This window comes from Poeciliopsis prolifica, unplaced genomic scaffold (genome assembly GCF_027474105.1).
Source record: "Poeciliopsis prolifica strain line A6 unplaced genomic scaffold, Auburn_PproV2 SCAFFOLD035, whole genome shotgun sequence".
In the NCBI taxonomy this organism is placed as follows: domain Eukaryota; kingdom Metazoa; phylum Chordata; class Actinopteri; order Cyprinodontiformes; family Poeciliidae; genus Poeciliopsis; species Poeciliopsis prolifica.
In genome coordinates, this window is record NW_026562410.1 from 1,554,022 (window position 1) to 1,570,710 (window position 16,689).

Below are 16,689 nucleotides of genomic sequence, written 5' to 3' on the forward strand. Positions count from 1 at the left end.
GAGTGAACAATTGATTACTCGAGTAAGCAAGATTGAGTTAGAGCAGACTGAATCAAATGTTCAGCAGCAGCAGAATGGTAAAATCAGAGAGATAAAAGCTGAGACACATCAGTTCAGCCTGCCGGATTCAAGACTAAGAATAAATAGCTTGAATACTTCCGAAATATTTCTTCGGAGTTCTCTCTAGAAACCTTACGTCCTCCAAGGCTTTCAGGTAACACAAATCATCAGCGATCCTCAAATAAACCTTTAGATATTATTTGCTTTTAAACTTTTAAGCTTTAGAGATAACCAGGCCAACTACCATATAGTCCAAACAGAGCCAATATGATGGCCAATATATGGGCTGGGTTTTATTTCCAGCCCTTATCCACCCAGCAGCTGGAATTACTTTTTTTTTTTCTCTGCAAAGCTGTGTAAAGTCGCCAAAGCATGTAAGCCTGTAACACGGGTTTATGCAGGGGGCAAACAGGCTTATTCCACCAGGCCTCGAGCTCATAAAGTCCAAAAAACACGAGGCCGGATTAGGGCCTGCAGCAGCGGCACAAATGTGTGCAGTGTGACCAGACCACTCACAGACAAAAGAATGATAAAAATAAAGATCTGTTTTAAATACACAATCACGGTGGTAAAAAAAAAAACAACAAAAAACAGGACAAACACTGATGAGGTGTGTTATAATATGTCAGTGCAATACTAACAAAAAGCTTAAGGATAGATAGATTTGTCACCTTATAGGCATATAGAGGAGTTGTCAATCAAAGAAAAATGTATACGTTTCTAAACTTTCTTCAAAAGTTTTAAGTTTAAACTAATAATAATTTAAAAAAATAAATAAATAAAAAAGCCTTTGCTTGCAGTAATCTATCCTTTGTATTTCACTTACCGTTGATTCATTGTGAGGCGGTTGACTCAATTAACCCAAACATCACCTCAAATCAAGATAAAATCTCTGAATCTGATGCCTGGCTGATAAAATCTTGTCCTGACTCTCGCCGGCGAGCTAACGCCTCAGGATTGCACACAATTGTCTGCTTTGGCTACAAAAATAGCCAAGAATAAAGACGTAGAGAGAGCTGTGTGGGTCAGACAGATGACAAGATAAGAGGAAGCCTTGGGAAGAAAAAAAAAAAAGAAAGAAAAAGGATGACAGACTCTCCATCTTTTCTCAAGAATAAAACTCCTGTGTTTAGATGAAGCCTGGAGTTTCATTGATTAATATATCACATCCACTCAGTCTAAACTGGGCGGGGAAAAAAATGTGAGGAATTTAAATTACACCTCTGCTCATGCAGCTCAAATTAGTGAATCCAGCTGTTTATGTACTCCAACCACAGTGGTAAACGAGACCGGGAACAGTATGAAACCAACTGGCTTGCAAACTTCGAGAAAGGCTGCCCGCACGGAGCGCTTCTCACCAGCTGTCTTTGTTTTGGAGGCAAGGCTGGCGGCTGTAGGGGCTCGTGAACCGAGTCGGTGCTGCTGAACGAGTCGTTGAAGCCGTAGACCTCCTGGAAAAGCTTGTTATGCTGCTCGTAGATCCTCTCGCTCTGTGGCATCTGGTAAAAAACGGAGGGCTGCGGCTCCGAGTAGTCCTCCATAAACTGCATATACTGGAGAACTGAAGGAGGAAGAGGAAAGATTTAGCGCTGTGAACTCAATTGCATAAGGAAAGACTTCTTTACAATTTGATTTCATCCACTAAAGTCTATTAGATCCTATTCATGCATTTTCTTGTGGATGTATTATTTATTTAAAACATATTTCAACGTCTTCTTACAACACTGCGTAGCACACGTTTGATATTTTTTTACTGAGATTTTAACCAACAAAGCAGTGACAAATTGTAACGCTTTTAAGAAAGATAAACCCTGAACCCACCATTACCTGCAATAATAGAAAGATGCATCTATTCATAAACCATTCACCAGTTGTTAAACAATTTGTGAAATCAAGTTTTCCTTTCAGTTCATACTTATGCTCTTGCTTGTGTTGGTCTAACTATCACTTAAAATTCCACTAATATACATTGAAGATTGTTGCTGCAACATGACAGGAAGGTTAAAAAAAAAAACTTCTACTAACTGTATTTCCTGCTTCAAAATGTGTATGTAATCCTTGTCATCCACAAAAGGAAGGTCCACAAATACATTCTTGATGATTAAATAACCCAGTTAAGATTTCTATTGCTGACAAAACTCCTCCATAGACACGAAAGTGAATAATAATAACCAAAGAGCAGAACTTATCTGTAAACTCACAGGAAGCTTCTTGTACTTTTGACATTCTGCATGACTGCGGTCATACTCAGTAAAAAAAGAAGAAAATGGTCTAAACAATGAGGTCGGGCTGATTGTATGGATGACATAATACAGTAGCTCGTGAGGAAGTGACCAAATATTGCCCTTTGTGGCCTCTCTCCCAGACTCTATTGTGGCACATCCTAGTATTTACTTCCTGTCTCTATTCACACTGAATATTTCTTTGACATAAAACATGCAACAATGAACTGATGACTAAGCGCTGAAAATGTCTGGCTTTCCTTTTCCTAATCAACCTCATTATTTACTCTTCTCTTGATTAGTCTTTGTTCTTGACTTTGCTTTCTGCTCCCGTGTCCTACATTCATCTCAATCAGAGGGCGTCCTTTTTTTGACCTTCATACTTCATTACTTCCTAGGGTTGGGCAATATGGCGGAAAATCAATGTCATGATATATTGAGCAGTACGCCTCAATAAGGATAAATGGAGGATAACACTAGCCTACCTACAGCCAAGTAAAAGGACAAAGACAACTTTTCACTGTTTAAAGACACCAAAAATGCAGTTATGGTTATTGTCGTACATGTCACAGAATATTAGCTTTCGCTTTATCGCCTGGGTCTATTCCATCCACAGTATTGCCTTTCCCCTTGCCACCCTCACTCCACTTACTGTGTCTGTTTTTCTTTTCAGGAAGTGGCGGAGGGTTTGTGGGGACATCTGAGTTCTCGCTAGCCATGTACTGGGAGACAAAAACTCCCCCGTTGGTTTGAGGCATGGGGGAGATGGGTGTGAAAAGGGGGAACGGCGGCGTAGGATGAAGTTCTTCTTCTGACAAGTTGTCGTACTGGGAGGGGTAGCGCTCATACAGCACCCTGGAACCCCCGTCAGAGAAGGACGAGGTCTGCGTGCTGCGTCGTTTTTTCAGGGGCAGAGCGGGGGGTGCGCTGGTGCGACATGACTGTAGCGGGTTACTCTGGTTGAGCTGTGGAGTCCAGTATTCTGGCTGCTGGGAGGGAGGAGCGCTCAGAGGAGGGTGCGTGAGATGCTGTCCGGGAACAGGGGACGAGGATTCGCTGTGAGACTCGGGCAGGGGGCTCAGGCAGCCCCCCGCATGTACCGCAGGTAGGTTGTCCCCGGCAGACAAGTCCTGGTGGAGAAAGTCGTAATCCGGGTCATAACTCTCTGTGTTGTCTGGAAAAGTAAAGACAGCTGAAAGTTAATAAAATTATTGTGATAAAATTATTACATCCTAACTCTAAAAAAGTAGTTTTTACTAATTAGAAGTATTTATAAAACTTCATTTTTTATACCAACGAAAGTTTATGATCTATCTAGGAAAGCACCGATTCGATATTAATATATGCATTTATATCAATATGCCTGGTCCATAAGGGCAGATTTACTCAGTCTAATTCTATGCTTTGTGCTCAGAGTGACATCATGCTTTATTAATTATTTTACATTATATTTCCTAATTGCACTTCTTGTTTTCACATGTTTGACCAGACTTGTATTGATGTATTTAAATGTGCTAAATTTATAATTTGGTACATTTATGTTTGTGTGGTTTTTTTTTTAAGAATAAGCCTTTCAGAAGCAATTCAGCACTGTTTTTCTGCATAGGATTTGTATTGGCAGATACAAAACCCAAAATATCTGTATCAGAAGTGAAAACTGAATCGGTGCGTCCCGAGACTTTTCACCAAAATTAATATCTGATTCCATATATCTTCCATGCTTTTCCACAGTTCTAAATCACTTTATAAATATTGAAAATACAAACGCAAAAGTTTACTATGAGTTCATGGCAGACATTTGTTTTGTTTTTTTTACAGTGGTCAAGCTTTAAATAGAGGCTGCAGACACTGGAGGAAAGGAAGAGAGGGAGAAAGCCAGGAAGCAAGGCGAGGCAGATGTGAGAATTTTATGCATGTATGGCTGGATGAATGTATAGACAGGAGGAGGGATGGATGCATCTACAGATGAAAACAGATGCTGGTCACGTGGATGAAATGAAAGTCTGGAAATTGAACTCTGTTTTTTTTTTTTCATACTTGTCTACAGTTGAAAATTTCTTAAAACCTTAATTTTGAACAACATAGGAAAAATCCAAAAACAAACCACAAGTGTCCCATGTGAAAATCCACTGAATGCCACCCGGTAGAGTTCTGTTTGCGTCCTTACCCAGCGTCTCACAGCTGGTGTTACGAGAACATTGACCGCTGTCCTGATCCATGGAAGAAAGCTGTTCGTCAGACTTGCTGAGCTTCCCCATGCTGCTGCAGGGCGACAGGCGAGGGGAGTCTCCGCCGTAGGAATGGCTCCCCCCAGAGAAGCGCCTCTGGAAGAATTCCTGCTCATATTCCTGCACGGAAAGAGAAGATTCCCATGTCGTGATTCTCGTTAGCTAGAAAACATTTGTTTGCTGTGGCCTACATGTTCCCAGCATAGTTAGATTGTGAAGGATTAGAACACTGACACTCTGCCAAAGGGGAGAGAGATTGTATGACACACTTTGGCAATTGCTTTTGTAGCTCCTTGAGTTGAAAAAGTTGAGAAAACACAAGATACTGTAAACAGAAAAGCGATTTTATTCTGGTAAATCCATAATTGAATCAATCCATCACCTGTCTGTGGTCACTGCATGGTAAACTGGAGCCACGGCTCATCGGTGCAACCACTGCGACTGGTGTTGGTGAAGGCGCTGACTGACGTTTCTTAGGCGGAAGTGCTGGTGGTGGACTACAGGGAGGGGGAAACACATTGAAAAAAATTACAAATACAAAATGAGTGATGAAAGTTTTCTTAAAACAATCGCACAAGCATAAAAACACACCTTTAAGCCTATATGCACATTGCTTATGCATGTATATTTACATGAACACAGACATTATCATCCCTGCTCTCTAAAGGTGAGATGAAATGTTTCATGAAAGCCACTCTTGTAAATGGCATGGAGTCATCCTGTCTGCCAACCTAAACACTCTCAGAGTTAATATCAGGTCAAAACAGGAAAACAAATAGGGAACGAGCCAACAAAGGTGACCATGATATGGAAGCTAGCAAAACGACAATTCAGAGGTCAGTCACACACTCTCATGCACCAGGCGGCCTTCTGATTGGATGAGGAAGTCTTCGGAGGGTTACCAAGGACGACACACATGTCAGGGTAATGCAACCATGCAAGCCAAAATGCCTTCATCCAATCCAGAAACGCTGTGAGGTTCGAGGGTGGGATGTTATAATGAAATCAGACGACCCTACGGGCCGACATACTTCTCCTTCTGAGAGGGTCTCCTTTGGCCAGCGTCAGCACTCAACTGTGCTCTGCTCCCAGAATGAGAGACCAAGGACGGAACAAAGATAAATAAATAAATGAGAGAAATAGCAGGAAGAGTAAGAAAAAAGGAAGCACTAGGCTTAAAACAGTTTGAAAGTTGTGCAAGAACCTGGGAACATAGAAAGTGTACCGTAATCAAGATCAAAAACACTCAATCCCCCCCCAAGCATCTATATCTGAGGATTGCTGAGGACTTCTGGTGAAATTCAAATTTTTTTTATGTTCAGTGATTAGAAAGAAGGCGTAATGCTCCGAATAGATGGTGTGAGATTGTCACCTGAGTTCTGCCACTTTGGCTTCAGGAAGAGGAGGTTTGGGTGGGGCTACATCCTCGTCTTGTAGTTCAGGGGCAGCCTTAGCAGGAGAGGTCGCTGGAGCCGTCCTATTCGACACTTCCTGCTCGCTATCTATCAAGGGCACCTCCACTGACACGTTGCTGCGCACACAAAAGCCGTCCGGGTAAATTAACTGCTTCATGTGCTGGTTTTAGTCAACCGAGTGTGTTTTATGCTCACCTCTCAGCGGTGGTAACAGGTGGCGCTGGTTTACTCGGGGTGGTGGGCGATGGTTGTTCTTGTTTTTCAATGGTCAGCTTCACCAGTTCCTGTTGGCAGAAATACAAAAACAGAGTTTGGGACTCCTTCGTGAATACTCTACATGAGGAAAAAAGAATGGCAGACGGTGTACCTTTACTCCATCCAGCACCGCCTTGATGACGCCGGTCACTGCGATTACGCTTTCTTTGTCGTCCAAGTCGATGCCGTCCAGCATCACCTGGTCTGCCCAGCGGATGAGATTGCCCAGACTCTGATAGACGCGGCTGTGACACGAAGAGAGCGCCGAGCTGACGACGACGATGAGGGTTAATGTGAAAGAAGACATCAGTGGAAAAAATGTAAGGAGGCAGGAAGGAATGAATGAAGTGGGGTAGTAAAGTAATTGATGGTGAAAAAACAGAGAGATTGGTAAACAAAGTGGGATTGGGGGGAAAAAAATTAATGAGAAAACATGCTTCAGGAAGACACTTTGCAAAATACAAAACATCTAAAATGTGTGTATTGACAAGAATTAATTTTTGCTACTTCTTGTTAGTCCATCACATAAAATCACAGCAAAATACTCTGACATTTGTGGGTGTAGTCAAAACGTGAAAGAGTTCAAAGAGAAGGAATACTTTTGGCTCTCATGGCTGACTTTTTGGTCAGCCATGAGAGACGTGTGTGGTGTATTAAAGTAAGCTTTGTAGCCTTGAGAGCAGCATGGATAGCAACACATGGAAGAGGGATGCAGTTTCTCCAAGCAGCTCGTTGTGCATTCAGATCCAATGCTAAGGTGTGGCATAAGCCTGTAGCAACGTGTTGCGACTGATTCACACTGCCGGAATATTCTTCGACTGTCTCTGCAGGGCTTATCCCTGAAGAACGTGGGAGACAGCTGAATCTACTGGAATTAGAAGGATTTGAGGGATGGAAAGATATGAGCTATAGGTTACAATACAGCTGGGTATACTGTTAACTTAACAAAGAAAGCAGCTTTTAGTTTAGTTTTTATAGAATAATAAAGCTCTGTTTTTGGAAAATGGGCGCCTTTAGATGGAAAAGTAGTGTTAACATGTTTTGGCATAGAACAGTTTGATTCACCAAAACTCAAATCTTGGTGGACAAACGCCAGCTGTAAACTAGTAGGATTTTCCTTCACAGGCTGAGGTCATGAGTGTTACAGCAACTAAATATCGACTGCTTCTAGATACAGGGCTGAGGGTGAAAAGACAAAAAAATCTACCACCTTTGGCCTCCATTCCTATCAGCACTGATGGAGACGCAAAGGATAAAGACAAAAGACAGAGAGGTTCCAACATGCCCCGACAGTCCACAACAACAATAAAAAAAACTGCAGGTGAGCTTTCTTTCCAAGGTTTGGCTCATACAAGCCAGACACAAAAGTAAAACTTGCATTAAATCTAAAAATATAACCTTTGCACCAAATAAGTCAATGAGTTGTCAACTGCAAACCCCACATTAAATGTATGAGAAGCTAAAAAATGAGGAATGTCAGTCACGAAACAGGCAATCTTGGTCGGTAAAGTCAACATCCTATAAAATTCCCTGTCGGCTATAAACTGTGTCAAGGCACAAAAATAAATATGCTGAATAAATGTACATATACAGGAAACCGTTTTCTGCAGATTAAACTGAAGATACAGGTAGTCCAGAATTTCAGCAGTGGTTACTTTTATACATACCTATGCTGTATCCGGGCCTCGACTTGGACCAGAGGCAAAATCGCTTCGAGGACCTTGCTGGCGGAGCCCGGCAGCATTTCCAGCACTTTTTTCTCCACCACCATTTTGTCCACGATTGTCTTGAAGTATTTCAGAGCGCTGACCACCTCCTTCTCGTGCTCCTCCAGTCTGCTAACCTTCTGAGAAGAAAGTGGATGCGTCATCAAATAGTAGCTTTGGATGTAACCACTGACATTTTCAATGCCAACTAACAATAATTCACCCTTTTTATAGCGACCCAATATATTTAGTATCACAGTTCTCCAATTCAGTGGTTCCTTAAGGACCTTAAGGTTCATAAACAACTGGGTGACATTTTAAATATCCAAAATAAAAAAACAATGAATACACACAGAACAGAAGCCATGAATAAAATGATTTCATCTCTGTAACCAAATCACCCTTCATAAAACATTCAGAATGGAAATTATTGAACTCATTTTATTTTGCCATAAGGTTGATTGCTTATTGCAACAAGTTCAGTCAGAAACCAAAAACTGCTGGGTTTTAAGATCCTCTTCAGAAATGTAAATAAAAATGAGAATGAGATGTATAAGAAAAATATTGATAAACAAATAGATAAACATAATATTCATGCTATTGATGCCTTTATATTGTCATTTAGGATCAAAAGAAAGGCTGAAGTGGAGCTGCACAATAAATCAAACTGCAAATTATCATCGCAGTATAAACATGTCATTTTACAACCACGATGGACTGCTTGGAAGCAGTATTTGGTAAGATAGTATATTTCTAGTGTCATGGATTTAAGCTCTCACATTAATAATTCATATGGTCAGCTGGATGAAGTCAATTTACTCTTAGGTCCAACACTAGATGTCTTTCTTAAGTAGTCAAGATGCTAAAGCTCAGAGAGAGTTGGGAATGTTCTTCATTTTGAAAAGACAGAAAATAATCTAGAAATTGAAGGTAAATCACAATTTTTAGCAGTATTGGTGTAAAGTAGTAGTAATCACATATTTTTTTTCAAATTGCGTTTCCTTAGTCTGAAGTTAAAAAGTTTAGAAGCCGCTGTTATAAGACTTCCAGTTTTCTTCTGTAAAAATATCACCACTGCTGCATTTGCACATTAAATATAGCATAGCTTCCAAACTAAAAGCAGCTACATTTTTCACATGCCCTGAAAAGTGATGGGTGAGCATTGAGAGCGACAACAAAAGAGAGACTGAGGAAGTGTGTCACAAAGTGATTCAGAGGCTGCTCAATTACAACACTGATGTCTTCAATGGTTGTAGTGTGCAGGAGAAAGATGAAGATAGTGATCAATGACTTTTCCTACGAGGCTATTGAATTTGAATCAATATTTTTTTTTTTAAGTAGCCGTACTGCAGGCACTGTTTGGAAAAAAGCTTTTACACATTTGTGCATCTTACCGATACATGTTTTATTGAATATGAAATATTTCATTACAAGTTCATAAAATATGTACCAAAAATCATAGAAAATCTTTTTTTTCTTTTTACAGAGAAAGAAAAGTTTTTCTGTGTAAAAATCCACAAATATTGCATTGGTTTATTTACTCGCTTCCACAAAGTGAAGTTTTTTCCCAAACCATTTTTTAATTTAAATTCTCTGAATGTTTGAAGATATGGGCCATAAAGTTTGTATTTTGGAATTTTGATACTTAGAGTGGGATATTATAAAAAAAATAATAATAATAAAATAAAAATAAAAAAAGGCTCATGGAGAACATGATAAAACAGTTGTATGTTCAGAACTGTTACCAAGCTACGTCTTGTCCAAAGCCTCATTCCAAACAATGTCCCAAGCCTCATTGCATCATTCTGGCAAATGAACTCGAACATTCTGAACCCTAAAGACGGACCAGAGCTGCTCAATCAGGAAGCAGGGAAGAGTCATTGGTGTCTTTATAAACTAAAACATCTGCTCTTATGGAGCCTGCTTCCACAACAACTGGAAAACTGTGGGAACCCACAGAAAAACTCTCACACAAGGCCACAGCGGGGACACAAGGCCACAGCGGGCACAAAATACAGAACGGGAAAACAATAGACTCCTAAACAAACGGTGCAGGTAGGAAAACAGATGAATTTCCCATAAGAGGTGGGTAACAAGGTGCACAGTCACCTTGTTAGTAGGTTTCTCAGTACTCTTGGCTGCTGGCTCTGGCTGCAGCTGCTTTGCCTTCTTGGATGGAGTCCTCTTGATCTTGGGTGAGTGGAACTTGTCCTTCAGTATCATGGTGAAAGTGGACAGATGGGATCGTTGCGAATCTGCGGACAGAAGGAAAACAAAGGAAGCCGAGTGGTCAGTCACGACGTAAACATGCTTGAGGGGAGAGAATGGAAATGATCTATAAACAGATGGCACAAGCTCAGTGAAGAGCTAAATCCACTATCTCACAATGGCGCACTTGTGAAATGGAGCTAAAGAGAGAGGATCAGATGTAGACACAAGCAAGATGCCGGAACGAAAGTGGAATCTTAAGACGCCGGTGCACCAGGGATTTTTATCAAGTATGTGCAGCATCTGTATTTCATCTGTTCTGTTTGTCTTGGATATAAATCTGTCGGACAGTCAATGCTCTTCCAGCGGCCCCTACGTGTGTTTGTGAGTGTGTGCGAGTCAAAGGCAAGAACACAACAGTTAAACGTGGCCAGAATGAAAACAATGACATGGACTCTAGTTTACCAGAGTTAAATTACTTGCCAATTTGATTCATTTACAGAGAACAGAGACAGATGCATTTAAAAGTGTAATATTCAGCCTAAAACTGATGTGGCAGTATGATACTGTGGGGATCCCTTACTCCCCCACAGCATCTATGTAAGATGTTGTGGGGCCGTTCTAAGAAATGGCAAGGAAGAGCTTAATTGTCGTAATCCTCCAGGATGTTGTAATGTTTTTTTTTTGTTGTTTTTTTTTTTACCATTTTCAAAAAATTGCAGTCAAAAAACTAACATTTTCAAGTACCTTCTTGAAACAGAACCCTTAATAAAAACAAAATCATACAGTGAGGAGTTGTCAAAGTGCAAAAGAATAATTTCATATTGGTTATTCAAGTCAAAATAAACTGTACACACCATACAAGCAAATCCTACAGCACATCTTAAAATAATGTTTTACAAAAGAAAAAAATATATATAAATGTCATCATTTAGCGCCACAAGCTTTCATCTTGCAGGTTCAGCTTTCAAGGGACGTCATGAAACCAAAAGTTAAACTAGAAGAGGGCTAAGTGAATTGATCAAAATTTAGTCAAGATGCAGTGATTAGTTAGAAAAGAAGAAAAAGCAGAAGACTTTGACATAATTGATCAGTTTGTGAAAAGAGTTTCTATGAAATTGCAAGTCTGTGCAAAATTTGAAACCAATGACTGAATTTGCATTAATAGTTGCCATCACAACATTCTGGGAGGGCTCTTAATGCAGGCTTAATGGAGGCCATGACAAGACAACTGCTGTCCTCAGATGCTCTCAATTCAATCAAACTGAGATTAAACTATTTTGCAAAATAGGAAGGAGAGCCATTTCAGTCTCTGGAAATCTAGTATAGAGATCCCCAAAAGGCTTATTGCTGCTGTAATTGATGGGAAACATTCTTATATAAACTATTGACTCGAGAGGGGTGAATAGAGCAATAAAATCGCTCCAAGGCACACAACTAACAGTAGCTTTATTATGGCTAAATGATTTACTAAAATGATGCAACTGAAAAAGAGCCAGGCAGCTGCATTTGAACATTGAGCACCTCTTGATTTCTGTGTAATCCTTTGCTCACTCACTGCTTGTTTTCACCTCTTTCTCCCTCTCTATATCGCTACCCCAAAGTAATTCAAGAGATAAACGCTAATAACAGCACCGGGAGTCAGCAGGAAGTGTGGGTTTTATCAGTGACAAAATTACCCCTCTATCGGCAGTGATCTCCCCTTAGCTCAACGACAGCGGGGTCTGGCATTTCAGGGCCAGCGGAGTAAAAAATGAACAAAACAACGTCGAACCGCAATCAACAGCAGGTAAATGGCACACAGCACACTTCCAGCCACGCCGTGCTTTCATCGGCGCCATCGATCAACGGGCTGTGCGCATATCCGCCCCTCTGTTCCCGCTCTCCGCCCTTAATCCTCCTCATCCTCAACACCGAGTGGAAGCTACAGAGCGCTGAAGAAGCCAAATGTTGATGAGGAACGGTCCCAGCAGCGATTCCTCCTGATCCGGAGATGCAAGAGGGATATGAAGAACATATTCTTCTCGTCTTACATTGAACAGTCAGAGGGGAAAAAAAACCCTGTATTTTGCAATTTAGAGCAAAAACTACAAAAAAACACTGGCTGCTTTGTCAGAGTGAATGACTTATTTATGCTGCAACGCTGATTTAATAATGTGCAGAGTTACTGGAAATGTACCTCTTGGCACCTCTTTACCTTTAAAATTCATTTGACCTAGTTTTCAGTTTCCAAATGGGTCAAATCAGTCACATGAATATGGGAGCCAAAATCATTCCACACATAAATATGCTGCCGTTGCTGGTTCAAAAAAACAACAACAAAAAGATACAATTACATCAAGTTTTATAAGTAGTCATTATGTCACCAAGCTCGAGCAGAAAAAAACAAAAAACCTCAATATGTTTTAATAAATCGTTGGTTAAAAAAAAAAAAACACCATCTCATTTAACCTGGATTAAATGAGACAGAGACAGGACAAGACGCTGTGACTACGACAACTGGAGAGACAATTTTCTCATTTCAATTGTATGAATTTCAACATGTAGTGCAGTATTGCTATGTAAAAAATTTATCACTATATCCCTAATTATTTGGTTTTACATAGATGACAAGCTACTTTTTAAATTTGAATATATCATATGTCAGAAAAGCCTTTGATAGGGACGTCACTGGTAAATATTGTGACGACAATATTAGTTTTGATAAAACCCCATTTCCTTCTTTTCATTTTTTTTCCTCTCATGTGAGCATTCAATGCTCTGTGTAACCTTTAGCATCATAGTGCAATCTGTGTCAGGCAGGGGCATCTATTGCATGAAGACTCCATCCAATGGGCTAAAGAATAAAAACTGTACCCTCCAATAATCTATTCAAACGTCGGGGTGGGGCGTACACTAGAGCAGAGCCATGAGAGCAGACACCGAGAGTTTGCTCGACATTCAGTTCCAGCTTACAAAGTCCCACAAGGACTACGTCCAAGACTGCAGCTGCGGAGTAGAGCAACACTGCCATGAGTGAAATGATTCACCACCGTGCTCGATGCAGCTGGTTCGGCAGACATCATCAGTCCCTGAAGCTTTGCTGTCTGAGATCGGTTCTCTGAACGGAAACGCCTCTCCAATATAAAGTCAAGCTTCTAGCATGAACGTTACATGGACAAAAGAAATAAAATAAGCTGTGTAAAACAGAGTCAATGGGGGGGTGCATAAACTAGAGAGAGGGAATACAGTGAGGTTCTCTGTTATGGTCAAGCAGGCCTCTCTGCGTTTACCATTCAGCAGCCAGGCCATCACTCCTGCTTTCTGCGGCTTCCTGTCTGCCGCTGGCGTCAGTTGGAAGCGGGTGAGGTCATGGGCTGCAAGGTCTCCTGTACTGAATCGAACCAGTCATGGACTAAGCAAAAGAGTGAAAGAAACTTTTCTTTCAGCCATCCAGGCGACGACGCAGGTATCATGAAGTAGCTTACGTTGACGTTGAAAGGGCTACAAGAGAAAGCCAAGGCTGACTGACGAGCAGTTCCAGTGAGATATTGACCAAATTAAATTTTCTTTTAGCCCTTAATTTTTTAAAAATTCTTTGATACTTGTAGATCTTTAAAAACAAGTACTACAAACCCTGCAAATCTTTAACAAAACACACTGCACACTGATTTGTGGTGTGAGAGTCTAGAGAGCATTCAAGGTGCTCAAAGCCAGGCTTTGTTGCACAATCAGTAAACAAACACACACCTAATGTAGAAAATGTGAGTGTATTTTGACGAGATTCATCCATAAACTACAAGTTAAGCAGCATTAACCTGAATACTAATTTAGGATGGCAGTAAACCTGATCTCTAAAATTGCCAGTTTATTGTCCCATGCTACAGCTTTTATTGTGTATGCCTACACCAGCTTTAATTGGTCAAACTTAAACTAGTTTGTCTTCTTAGACAGTCTGGTTCATGTAGGGAGGTGTGAATGCATAATCCTACTCTGATGAGGGAAAAAAAAAAAAGAAAATTGTGGTCTGCCAAACCATCTAGATTTCAGTTCAATAGGCGTGAATTCTAGTGTAGTTTGAATGTGAATGTCAAGCATACCAAAGACTGCTCCAAAAGCACAAAGCAACGGCAGCGCAGGGCATTCTGGGTAAATGCAACCAAAACAAACGGCCATGTCGAGCACTAGCAAGAGAAATGGCTTGCCAGTGTTGCACTAGCAAGCCATTGTGGTCTTTTGCAAAAGGCAAAAGAGATATCCTATAACCGCTAAAATCCGACCCTACTCTTTGTTTACATTTCACGAAGAAGGAAGTTGTGCTGAGAGTCTTATTTAAAGCTTTTTGCGCTGTTTCCGTCAGCGGTTCTTGGTCCATCGCAACCAAAGGCGAGGGGGTGAAGAGAATTTTAATTAGTTTGGATCGTTTGTGTGAACACAAATTTTAGTCTCCCATCGAACCAAGTCTATGAGACTACCATGAGTGAAAACACCCTAAGGCATCCATTTCCAACATTAGTGAGGTATAGATGAAGTCAGGTTATGCAGTGATGTAGCAGCCTAAAAGAAAGCCTTTGGTAGCCTGTCCAGTTCATCCAAGCTCTGAGAGAGCACAAGAGAGCAAGACTTTCAGTAAATAACAAAAACAATGGACAAAATATAATAAAGTTAATTGGTTTTACCCTTTTGTGCTTTCTATCTTTGTTGCAAACTTTGTTTTACAGCAACAGCTCCCTTATGCCTTTGATCCAAATGAAAGTAATGAATAACGATGTCAGGAAGGCTAGAATGTATCTTTAATTTCGAATTGGCCACAAAATTTTGATCTCTGACCAATTCCTGGCAGTGAGTGCAGTTGCTGGGTGGTTGTGTGTGTTTGGTCCAGGTCTGTATAAAAAGATTAAAACTGCCAAGTTAAGGTGTTACCCTTCTAAGACAGCTGTTGCGTCCATCACAAGTTCCTTCCACTGGTAGAACAGGACGATTGCAGGGTGAAAGGATACAGAGCAGAGGTTGTGATTCGGGTTACACAAACAGCTGCCGTCTCCTCCTGAACCTTATGTCTATGAAAGTGTGTGTGTGAACCCTGCGCTTTTACAGACATGTTTTCCCGACTTCAGGAGGAGTGCAATAAGAGTCTGAAAGGTCATTGTTTGAGCTTTGGAGAAGAAAAAGCAGATGGTGGGGGAAACAAAAAACAGATCTGAAAGTATGAATTTAATAAATGCAATAAAAAATACATAAACATGATTTCAAGTCCTACTCCAAAGTAATAGAGAACTGTTAGTAATCTGTTTAAAGAATTAAAAACTAACAAGAATAATAAAATAATTCTCTCTCAGATAATTTTATATATTATTGCATGTTCTACAATGTAGTTTTTTTCTGCCCAGGGGAGATTAGGAAAACCCTTAATTATGTATGAACAATAACAAAGAAGCTAATATAAAAGAGAAGCAGCATGGCCATCTGCTGATTAAGCTGAGCAAAGACTACACACGTAGCATAGTCAGAAGTAACATGTGGATATGTTTTTGTTTTGAATTTACTCCACAGCAACATCTCAAAACGCAGCAAGAGCTATGAGCAAGCTGGTGGCTAACATTGTACAAAGAAAAAGATGGTGCAAAATCCCACGTCTTGATGCTGTGACACATATCTGAGCAAAAACCCAAAGTATTAATCATGTTACCATGGAGATAGGGTGCAGGCCAGTGCTGACCAAATTCAATTTTAAAAAAATTACTTTTGATCCCAGATGCAGTTTCCCTACAGCTGTTTGATATCCTACCCTATGAAGGGAAACATTATTTAAAAATCTTCCAAAAGAGAGACATTGAATTTAGTTCCATTATGTATTCATAATAAATAAAATTAGTTACTAACTAGTTTTACTAGACTAAGGAGTCAAATGGTGAAAGCACCGACCTAAACACTACCAGGTTGCACCAACACCAACACTTTTTGTCTCTAGATGCTTAGTAATGCCATCCTTGGTTTTTGGCAATATTAAGATGCTGAAGATGGCTTCAAATGTCAACTCTGAAATAACTGTTGTTTATTAAAATGTGTGGCATGACATTGCCTCTGCTAAAATAACTAATTGATGACCATGCCACAGACAAAAGGGACTTAAAAGGGATAAGTAAACAAGAAAATGTGATTCACTATCATTGTGATCATTTCATTTCTTTATTTAGGAATTTCTAAAGGTTTGTGTTCAGTTTTTAAAAACAGAAAAATTGGTCTCTGACAGAAGACATGCAGGAAACATTGTATGTTGCTCTTGTAGATATCTAAGGTGAACTAACGCTACGAGAGAGATAGCAAAGCAGCAGCAGCAACAACAGAAAAAGTCTTGGCATGGAGCACGGCTTACAGCTGATTTACGAAGTAATGGAGGCAGAAGTCCAATGGTGTGTTTTATAGCTTTCCAGCTGTGCTGTTTAGGCATGGTGTTCAATAGAGAGCCACAGGGAGACTCAGTAAGAGAGCATCAGCTTCACTTACTGAGTAACTGAATGACATAAAGTGGATGCTAAATGCTTAGCCCACTTAACACATATTGTTTTCTGCAAAACAAAATAGTAAATGAGACCATAGAGGGTTTCTACATGGT

The 16,689-nt window shown here is 40.3% G+C and overlaps 1 protein-coding gene across 1 annotated transcript in view; it reads right to left on the minus strand.

Moving 5' to 3' along the window:
- Positions 1 to 16,689, minus strand: part of rapgef1b (Rap guanine nucleotide exchange factor (GEF) 1b) — a 38,110-nt gene that overhangs the window by 13,120 nt on the left and 8,301 nt on the right. Inside the window, exons 2-11 of the mRNA XM_055052250.1 lie at positions 9,996 to 10,141; positions 7,848 to 8,026; positions 6,293 to 6,449; positions 6,121 to 6,209; positions 5,883 to 6,041; positions 5,542 to 5,592; positions 4,893 to 5,007; positions 4,450 to 4,630; positions 2,935 to 3,456; positions 1,419 to 1,621 (exon numbers count right to left, since the gene is read on the minus strand). Of these exons, the coding sequence (XP_054908225.1) occupies positions 1,419 to 1,621; positions 2,935 to 3,456; positions 4,450 to 4,630; positions 4,893 to 5,007; positions 5,542 to 5,592; positions 5,883 to 6,041; positions 6,121 to 6,209; positions 6,293 to 6,449; positions 7,848 to 8,026; positions 9,996 to 10,141 (1,802 nt within the window). The remainder of the gene's footprint in view (positions 1 to 1,418; positions 1,622 to 2,934; positions 3,457 to 4,449; positions 4,631 to 4,892; positions 5,008 to 5,541; positions 5,593 to 5,882; positions 6,042 to 6,120; positions 6,210 to 6,292; positions 6,450 to 7,847; positions 8,027 to 9,995; positions 10,142 to 16,689) is intronic.